The sequence below is a fragment of the Halichoerus grypus genome, chromosome 15 (assembly GCF_964656455.1).
Source record: "Halichoerus grypus chromosome 15, mHalGry1.hap1.1, whole genome shotgun sequence".
Taxonomy (NCBI): Eukaryota; Metazoa; Chordata; class Mammalia; order Carnivora; family Phocidae; genus Halichoerus; species Halichoerus grypus.
The window spans coordinates 31,997,399-32,007,120 of NC_135726.1; the positions used below are offsets into that span (position 1 = coordinate 31,997,399).

The following is a 9,722-nucleotide window of genomic DNA, read 5'->3' on the forward strand; positions in this document are numbered from 1 at the left end:
GTTCAACGTACTGTCTGCCATCAGCCAATGGGCTGGGGCACCAAGAGCGGGTCACACAGCCTATTTCCTGTTTTCAAACGGGGAACTTAGAAGCTGCAGCTCGCTGGAACCTGGAACAGAGGGGAGCTGAAGACGGCCATGTGATACTCTTCCGGGACCCCTGGACCCACACAGGGCCAGAGAAGCTTCAGGTCAGTGTTTGATCCCAACCTCAGTGAGTCTCTGCCCGCCCCCACCCCGTGGCCTGTGCCCCCTCCCCCTGTGGCCCTCCCTCACTACCTGTTGGGGGCAGGGCGGGGTAGGGAAGGGTTGGTGACAGCCTCTAAGTGTAGGGCTCTCCTTAGCTCATTGGGGTAGAGCAGGAAGCAGCTCCCTGACCCTCCATCACCTCAATTCTTTTGAGATACTTCGACGACCCCTCTTGAGGCTGGGGAATAAGTCACCACACCGGTGTTTCTCGAAAATTGGTGCCAGAGAACCCCCGTGTCAGTATAGCCCCGGGGGACTAGTGCAACGGGCAGAATCCAGGGCCCATCCCCAGACCTGCCAGATGGGCCTCTCTGATGTCAAGAGCCAGGAAACCTGCTTGTTACAATCTCCCAGCACCTCCATCCCCCTGGGGGATTCCCAAATGTGAGTGTGCCCACCCAGTGTCTCAGTCCGATGGAAAGTCCTCTGCAGCCCCCTCAGGAAGATAGCATGGGCTCAGAATGTAGCCCAGTGTAGCCATCAGAAGGCCTGGCCATGGGGGGCAGCCCTCAGAGGGAGGAGTGGTGCTCAGGGCCTGGGAGGGAAGGAGCAGAATGTCTGCACACACACACAGCTGGATGGGGAGGGGGCTGGGCTGGATGGGGACGGGGCTGGGAAGCTGCTCTGTCTCCTGGGCCGAGCACAGGACCCCCACCCAAGAGCACCAACATTTGCAGGATTTTCTTGTCAAATCTAGAAATCTTTGCTATACAGGGTACGGAGAGGGGAGAGAAGTACCCATGGAACCCCATGCGTCATTATCCCCAAAGGGCTTTTGGAGTGACAGGCTGTTTTCCCCATTTCACAGATGAGGAGACTGAGGCCTAGAGAGGAACAGGAAGATGGCCAAGTCTCCATGCAGGCACCAGTGCATGACTTTCTCCTGTTCACTCCCCTCATGGTGACTCCCAAACAACCCTGTAGGAGAAAACATAAGGGAACTGGCTTTGGCTGCTGAATTTGATTTTTATTCAAAGCCCTGGGTTCACACTCAGCTCTCCCAGGTCTTTACTGGTACGTCCAGCCAAGGCCATGATTCCTGGGGTCTCACAGGGTCTCTGGGAGAACTGTGCCCTGCTTCTGACCTGGCACCAGCCGCCTGAACAGGACAGCAGAGCTGGAAGGGCTGGGACGACTGAGGCTTGCCATCACCCATTCTACAGATGAGCTAACTGAGGCAGGGACATAGGAGTGCCCACAGGAAACACTGGGCTTCCAAGAACCCTGGCCACCCAGAGTCCACTATGTAATAGAGCATGCAGACCACTCACCGCCTTGCCAGGGCACCTATCAGGATATAGAGAACTTGTCCCCTACCAACCACTGTCTTGTCGGCAGGACAGAGCTTGAGGCCACACTTCTCAGGTGGGGACACCGAGGCCTGGAGATACTAAATAACTTGCATCGGACCCACAGTGGGTCAGGATGGAAGGCCTGACTCCTTAAGGGCAGAAGCACAAACGAGGTGTGCAGGCTCTAGCGGGCTCAGGTGTGTGCAGCCCTGGGCCAGCCATGGCCTTGCTCTGTGCCTCAGTTTCCCCATCTATATAAAGTAAGGTTGGACGGAGCTTCCCGGGGAGACACGCGCTGCGCAACGGCACAGAACCACCTGGAGGATGGCCCAGGGTTCCTTTCACCTGAGCCAGCAAGAGCTGCCCCCCGAAGGAGGCACCCTGGCCCCCGCTGACCTCAGCTCTCCCCAGGCCAGGCCTGTCCAGGGGACCCCTCAGCCCTGGAGGTGGGATGGGCTCGGTCACACCCAGGGACAGAGCTGGGACTCCAGTAATCCCACCCCCTCTAGGCCATAGTCAGCAGAAGGGTTCAGACACGGGGCCGGGAATGCGGCAGACCCGGCAGACCAGAGTTCGCGTCCCAGCTCTGCCCCGTGTGCCCCTTGCAGCTCCTCCCTCGGATCGAGTGAAGAAGGACGTAAGGTCGCTTGCACCCTTCTGATTTCAGATTTCTGTGCCAAAGGGGTGCCCCAGCTACTCGCTCCATCTGACCTAATATTCTCATCATCCCGTTTCTAATTTGTCTATTCCAATTTACACCTTAATTTAGAGTCACTGATTTTCAAATATTTCTCCAAGTATTATCAGGTGTCCAATATCAATAGCAGGGACTATTATACAGCGCCTGGTGCGTGCGGAGCCCTGAGCACGGTCTCCCCTACTTGGAACCGTCACGCCAGCCTCGTGAAGGCAGGTTCTGTTCTTATACCCATTTTATGGGAAACTGAGGCACAGAGAATTGCGGGCACCAGGTCCTCTCGTTCACGGATCTGGGTCACAGAGTTACTGCATAAAATAGCCCCCGGCCCTCCTGCTGGTTGCCCTCCCCTGGCCCCGAGGAGGGGTTCCACCTGCGTCCTTGTGCTTCCCCTACTAGCCTTCGGATCGTGGGCCAGCCCCAAGTCTTGGTTCCTTTATCATAAGATGGAGGTAAGACTCCTTCTGCGCACAGAGTCAGTTACATGAGCGATTGGGTGTTGAAGGCAGAGCGTACAAACTGACACGTCACAGACATTCGGCTTTGCTTGTGGGGCAGGCTCACCAGCCGCGTCACCTTGGGCTAAACCTCAGTTTCCTCTTCTGTGATTGGGAGTCACGAAAGATTTTTGTGGGTCTGAAATAAGTGGATGTGAAGAACCTAGGTGTCTATGAAGTGTGTTCCGCAAGTCGTCAGTAAGTGTTTGCTTAGAGAGGGAGAGAGATGGGAAGGATACATCCCTGGACCCCTACTTTGGGCACTGAGATTTTATTTACATGTGGAACATAAATGGAGTATTGGAATGTTCTTCAGGACAAGCCGGCATCTTTCTCCAAGTAATCCCGAAAGCCACTACCTTGGCTTGAAATCACGGCATTTAAAATTCATAGAACTTGATCATAGAAGCATCGTAACAATAAGAGAAGGCCTTGGACTGATCAATCCAGCCAAGAGGCAGCAGACCCAAGCCTCGCATGTGACAGCTGGGCGGACAGCTAGGTGGGCAGGGGAGGGCTCAGCCATGGGGACTATGACACAGATCCTAGCACCCCAGGACCCACCAGGAACCCCAACGTGAGCGGGAAATCACTGTTGTCTCTTGTCCCCCTGGCAGCCTTGGAGCATGGCAAGTCCCAAGCATCCTGGGAGCCCTGGATGGACGGGACCCATAGCCAAGTGCACGGCAGGGACCAAGCAGGAAGCATCAGCCGCTGGCCGAGACCTCCCGTGTCCAGGACCCGAAGGGCACTTAGGTGGGTTTGGGGCTTGGTCAGAGATAGAGGTTTGAAGATATTTGGAATCCAAACATTGGGTACTTCAACATGTGCCATGGAAGAGGGGGTAGCTTTCTCAACTTGGCATAAGAACTTGGTGCCTGTTGTTTTTCTGGGAGAAGTTCCCAGGAATCATAAGGGTACATCGAGGAAAGGAAGGGCAGGAAGCCAGTAAGGTGTTGATTACTGCTGCGGGCAACTGGGCTCAGTCCCAGCGGGGGTCTTCTGCAAGCCGTAGGGAACGTATCTCAGAGTTGTCCCATCCAGGAGGCGAGGAGGCCAGGCTACTACCCACCAGCCCGCCAGTCCCATCCTTCATCCAGCTCCAGAACAGCCTGCTTTAGCTCAAGAAAGCCCCCTGTGTGAGAGCCCTAGGTGCCTCTAGTAGGAAGCCGGGGGGGCCATTGCAGAGCACTGAGTGCGAAGGGGCCCAGCCCCGCGCTGACTGTGTCCACCGCAACGCCATCCCCTGGAGCAAACTGATTTGCTCATTCATGCGGTGGTTCAGTCCGAGCCTATGCCTGCTCTGGCCTTGGCCCCGGGGAAACAGGAACCAGTCCAACACTGCTGGCCCTCAAGGTCGGTGGGGAAACAGATCTGTGAAAAATAATTCGAGATGTCACCAGAAAGGTTGTAGGGAAAAGGTGGGAGGCTCTTACTCTAATGCGAGGGGACAGTCGAAGTGACATATGTGCTGGGTCTTGAAAGACACCATGGAGAAGGGACACCCCGCCCCCTCGGGGGACCCCACATCCTTTGAAATAAAATGCACAATGATCGGTGCATTTTGGTGGGGAAGGATTCTAATCTTTCCCGAGATGATCAGAATGGCGCCCGGGGCACCTGAGGGCTAAGAGACGCTGTGAGTTTTCCAGGTAGGGAAATAGGAGGGTTGCATTTAAGGCAGAAGGCATAGCACGTGCAAACAAAAGCAGGGAACGTGGGAAAGGAGATGAGACAGTGGGGAGGGGCCCACCAGGCTGAGCCTGGAGCCCAACATCCTCAGTGGCTCCCTCCACTGGTCGCTGATGCATGTGCTCAGGCTTCCCTCCCCCCCCCCCCCCCCCACACCACACCGGGCGAGGACACCGTGTCAGTGCCCTAGGGAGTATAGAAAGGAACAGCCACCATCCCTGCTTCTCAGGAGCATGGGTCTCACAGTGGCCAGTCTGCAGGCCGGAGGTGGCTGGTGCGACACACACGTGCGGCATTTCCCAATGGAGAAACTTGCTGGGGGACGCGGGGCTATTTCAGGTTGCGGGTGGTGGGATGGCTGCAGCGGGGTTTGGGGCGCAGGAGTCTGGGTGGGCGGGGCCGGGGAGCGGGAAAGGCATGGCCCTTCCAGATTCGGACTTCCCATCCCCAACAGACCCAGCCATCTCCCCAGACCCTTGTCCCCAAAGTGCACTGACCTGGTGCAAGTGCTGACGGGTGCCGTCCCTCCAGACGCTCACGGCGGCCCCAGCCCCAACTCCAGCATGACCACCGGGGAGCTGCAGGAGTACTGGCGGAAGGAGAAGCGCTGCTGGAGACGCGTCAAGCTGCTCTTTGAGGTCGCGTCCGCCCGCATCGAGGAGAGAAAAGTCTCCAAGTTTGTGGTAAGCTGAGATCAGACAGGGAGGGCGAGGCTTTCACCACTTCCTTCCCGGCCCTGGGCCTCAACTTGCCCCACTATGAAATGGGCCGATGCAGCTTGACTGACAGAGTTCTAACAGAGACAACGGTCAAAAAGCAAGATTTTGCACTGGGCATTGTGTTAAGCACTGTGAGAATTGGAGAGGAGTGAGTCACGGTCCCTGATCCTGGGAAGGAACTAGCCCAGATGAATTCCACGGCAGCCAGAACTAGCCAGCTGTGTCCCTTCGCCACAGTTTTTGATATCCCCAATCATTTATATTATTATTAATAATTATATATTGCATAAAATAATGATAGAGAATAATTAACCTCTTTTTCTTTAAATCTGATTGTTTTTTAAAAAACACAAAATCACTATCTTTCAAAGGGAAACCAGTATCACATAGCATAAAGAAAAGGTAATCTTGAAAGTAAATACAAGGAAAGCTAAATGCTGTCATTAGATTCTAGCTGGTTACGCCATGGCTGGCGGCAAGCTCTGGGCTTGGGGGGCTGCTCTCTGTTAAAATGGGATTTGAGCCCTTGGCGGTGGGGGTGTGCAGGTCCAAGTAGGAGCCACGCTCAACCTTTCTCCCCTCCTGGCCCCTTAACTGGGACCAGGATAACAATAGTGGGGGCTAAGTGCTGACTGCAAGTTGAATCCAGTCCCCCGTGGTTGCAGAGCATTAACTCATTCCATCCTCACCCAGCGAGGGAGGTACTATTACTATCCTCATTTCCTGGACGGGAAAACTGAGGCCCCTTGCGGTTCAAGTACCCACCTAAGACCACACAGCTAGACCGTGGCGGGGCTGGAATTATAACCCAAGGAGCCTGAGCCCTCATCAGTATTCTCTAACTGCAAGAGAACTGAAAAGCAATCATCTCCTTACCATTGAACTTCACCGCGAGCATACTGCCCAAAACCACCTCTCCCGTGTGGCCGGCTCAGGAAACGCAGACCGAACCCCAGCTCCCCAGTTCAGGAACCCGAGGCCCAGTTCTGACGATGGAAAGTCCGGAGCACCCCCAGGCGCCCTGTGTCACCTGCTTCTGTGCTCCTAGTCCCACGAGCCGCCTCCGTGCCGCTGTGTTTGTTATTCTTGGGTGGCCTCTTGTCCCGAATCGCTTGTACAGCTCAGCCGATGCTGATAGCAATTTACAACAGAATTGCATGGAACGGTAACCCATTTTCGGGCTCCGCTTTAAATGATCATCATCATTATTTTTATCTGCCGGGGCTCACTCTGCCGGGGAAAACCTTCCATTAGGATGTAGTCAAATGCTCGCTCTCTCTCTCTGTCTACACTGCAGATGTACCAAATCGTCGTCATCCAGACAGGGAGTTTTGACAGCAACAAAGCCGTGCTGGAACGGCGCTATTCAGACTTTGAGATGCTCCAGAAAAGCCTCCTCAAGACGTTCAGGGAAGAGATCGAAGACATCGTCTTCCCCAAGAAGCACCTGATGGGCAACTTCACCGAGGAGATGATCTCCGAGCGCAAGCTGGCCTTCCAGGAGTACCTGAGCCTGCTCTACGCCATCCGCTGCGTGCGGCGGTCCCGCGAGTTCATCGACTTCCTCACGCGCCCCGAGCTCAGGGAGGCGTTCGGCTGCCTGCGCGGGGGGCAGTACGGCCGGGCCCTGGACATCCTGGTGCGCGTGGTGCCCCTGCAGGAGAAGCTGACGGCCCACTGCCCCGTGATGCTGGTCCCGGCGCTGTGCGCCATGCTCGTGTGCCACCGGGACCTGGAGCGGCCGGCCGAGGCGTTCGCGGCCGGGGAGAGGGCGCTGCAGTGCCTGCAGGCCCGGGAGGGCCACCGCTACTACGCCCCCCTGCTGGACGCCATGCTCCGCCTGGCCTACGCGCTGGGCAAGGACTTCGTGTCTCTGCAGGAAAAGCTGCAGGAGAGCCAGCTCCGCAAGCCCAGCCCCTGGGGCTTCACGCTGAAGGAGCTCACGGTCCGGGAATATCTGTACTGAGCCCCTCTGGCGGGCAGGCCGGAGACTGCGGATGGCCGCGGCTCGGGGCGCTGTTTGGGGGGGGTGGGGGCGGGGGGGGGTCGTGTTTAGTGGGAGGAGCCACTTGAGGCTCTAACTTGCTGGGTGACCTTGGACAAGCCCCTCCTCTGGTCCTCCGCATCCCCATCTGTGTGGATCGGAGGTGCTCCCCGGGGGTCCTCGGAAACCTCTGCTTGTGTCGTGGGTCCCTTTGATGCCAGGCTCACCTCGTCTGGAAACCACAAACCCAGTTGCCAAAATGCCGGAGAGTAAGATCCAGCTTCCTGATGCTTTTGTGCGTCACTGGAGGGGAGGTTTACATTGCACGCCGTGGACAAAGCTTAACCCACTTCCTCCAGGCAGCTCTCCCCACCAGCTGTCTGTCTTTCCTCTCTGCTCCTCCTCCCTGGGCATTGCCTGCAAAGATCCCCACCATCATCCTAACTCTTCTAGCTCTTCTCTCAGCCTGTAGACCCGGCTCAGCAAAACAAAAGCTCACCCATGGCTCCTCAAGGCCAGCTTGTCACCGGGGTGGGGTGTATGTTACCCTTTCAAAGGTGGGAGGATACTGGGCTAAAACGTCATCCTGTCATAAGATTCTGTGAAACAAGGCATTTTTAGGAAAGGAAGTTGCCAACAATTCTCTGGTTAGGGTGCTATAACTCAGTGTCCAGGTGGGTTTTCATTTATAAGGCACCTGGCCCTTGACGAGGCTCCCTGAGTTATATAGACATAGCCCCAAAAGGAGGTGGGGGTGATACCCAGTGCAGCCTCTGGGAAGAACAGAGATTGAATGCTTAACACCTTCCCATTTGAGGGGCAATGTTCTTGGAAGCCCTCTGATGGGTTGGGATGCCCTTGACTGAAGTCTGCTCTCAGGAAAGGACACCAGGAGCCCAGAGTGGAGGGGGAGCCTGGACCTGTAACCTAGGTTCAACACCGGGCCTGAAGCCGATGGTCCAGGCTGGTTTGGGGCAATATGTGCTTGAGGCTGGAAGTCCCTGAAGACCTAAACCATCTGGCTGAGCTTATCAGAGTGAAATAAAGAGCCTGTAACTTGGCATCCTCATGCACGGCACCAGTTTGGCCCGTGCAGGGATCCAGGCTCAGCAAAGGGATCCCTGTAGCAGGGAAGAGGCCTTCACCAAACTGCACCAGAATGTGTTCAACAGCGACACCGTGTGGCAGCAGCTGGACTGGCCCAATCAGGCTCTGCTCTGGAGGCGAGAAACAGCCTGACACCTTGGGATAAAGCCTCAGGTCTCTCAATTTACTGCAGGAGAAGGACACTTTGAGTGGGAGACGTTGGACCTCTTGAAAATCTGGGCATAGAGAAAATTAAAGTGTTCAGTGGAAAAATAAAAGGCCGTGACTCTATTTGCAAAGGTAAAGAAGACCTTCCTGATTGTGTAAGTCATTTCATCAAATATAAAATGCCACCTCGCCTCTCAGGTGCCCCAAATAGTCACTCAGAAGGAAAAAAAAAATGCCCAATCCGGGAAGTTTAATAGGAGTTTCCAGCAAGAAAGCTGAGAGAGCAAAGAGGTAGCTCTCCATGTAAGGGTCGACGTGGGAGAAACCAGCTTCAGAGAAAGGGACAATCAAGAAATGCAGGAATCAAATTTGGCACGAGGTGAGGGGTGGGAATCTCCTCCTCAAATCCGAACTGCAAGGTTTGGGGTCTGAACACATACAGTGTGGTGCACAATACTTCAAGCAGAGAGGTGTCTTCTCCCTTCCCAGGCTTCCTCCTGTCCGCGTGCCCCCATCCAGGACCCAGGGAGTGCCAGGTGGGAGCACCGTGCCAGCCTCACCCAGGTCCAGGAACCCCATTCTGGGCACTCAGGCCCTAAGCCTGAGGGGGCTTGTTCCCATGAAGACCTCCTGTTGGCTGGGGTCAAGTTACCTGGTGAGCCCATGTGCCTGGGATGCGGGTCTCTTGCCTGCCCCCGAGCCGGGATGGGAGGATGGCACTGCGTGTGAAAACCCAGAGCTCTCCAGCACTTTTGGAGCCCAGCTATGTGTCCTGGGCTTTCCTCATCACTGCGGGCCCAGCTCTGCTCAGGAGATATTCTTATCCTATCTTACCAATGAGGACACAGACACCCTGACGGCTGAAGTGACTTGCCTGAGGTCCCACAGCTCACAATGGGTAGAACAGGAAATTAAACTCAGGCCGGTGTGACCCCCAGCCTGTGCCTTTCCCACTGAGCCCAACTTTGGAGGGGAGAGAGGAGAGGAGGCGGTAGGGATATGTCCCCGGTCCTCTCATCCTTAAAGGGCCCTTAAAGATCATTTCTCTCATCTCTGTTTCTAGGTGGGAAACAGGCCTGGAGAAGGAACTCCCTCAAGGTCACCCAGGGAGACAGGGACAGCTCTAGGACCAGGCCTGGGGTGTCCACATCCAAGTGACACGGTCTGGCTGGCAGGGCAGACAGAATGATCCCGGGCTGGAATTCCAAGAGGTCATTGGGGTCACCCAGCAAGACCTGGGGGCGTGGTATCAGTCTGGAAGCTTGGGCCGGGGCCGGCCAGCCAGGAGGCTCAGTTCAGGGTGGGCTCTCCCCAGCATGCCCCTCGCTCTGGAGGTTC

The 9,722-nt window shown here is 55.9% G+C and overlaps 1 protein-coding gene across 2 annotated transcripts; it reads left to right on the plus strand.

Moving 5' to 3' along the window:
• The first annotated feature begins 68 nt into the window (after positions 1–68).
• Positions 69–8,524, plus strand: SNX20 (sorting nexin 20). Of its 2 annotated transcripts, none has more exons than XM_036120011.2 (4): positions 69–191; positions 3,353–3,491; positions 4,882–5,110; positions 6,444–8,524. In XM_036120011.2, the coding sequence occupies exons 2-4, from the start codon at positions 3,394–3,396 to the stop codon at positions 7,110–7,112; spliced, it is 996 nt and encodes a 331-aa protein (XP_035975904.1). In that variant the 5' UTR covers positions 69–191; positions 3,353–3,393; the 3' UTR covers positions 7,113–8,524. The 2 variants fall into 2 exon arrangements, with proteins under 2 accessions (XP_035975904.1, XP_035975915.1); XM_036120022.2 differs by having other exon boundaries at positions 4,959–5,110.
• The last annotated feature ends 1,198 nt before the right edge of the window (positions 8,525–9,722 follow it).

Excerpts from the sequence above, each read along its gene's own strand:
- SNX20 (XM_036120011.2), top strand. The coding sequence starts at position 3,394 with ATGGACGGGACCCATAGCCAAGTGCACGGCAGGGACCAAGCAGGAAGC. Across the intron at positions 3,492-4,881 it reads AGGACCCGAAGGGCACTTAG|ACCCAGCCATCTCCCCAGAC; the intron begins GTGGGTTTGGGG and ends CATCCCCAACAG. Across the intron at positions 5,111-6,443 it reads GAAAAGTCTCCAAGTTTGTG|ATGTACCAAATCGTCGTCAT; the intron begins GTAAGCTGAGAT and ends TCTACACTGCAG.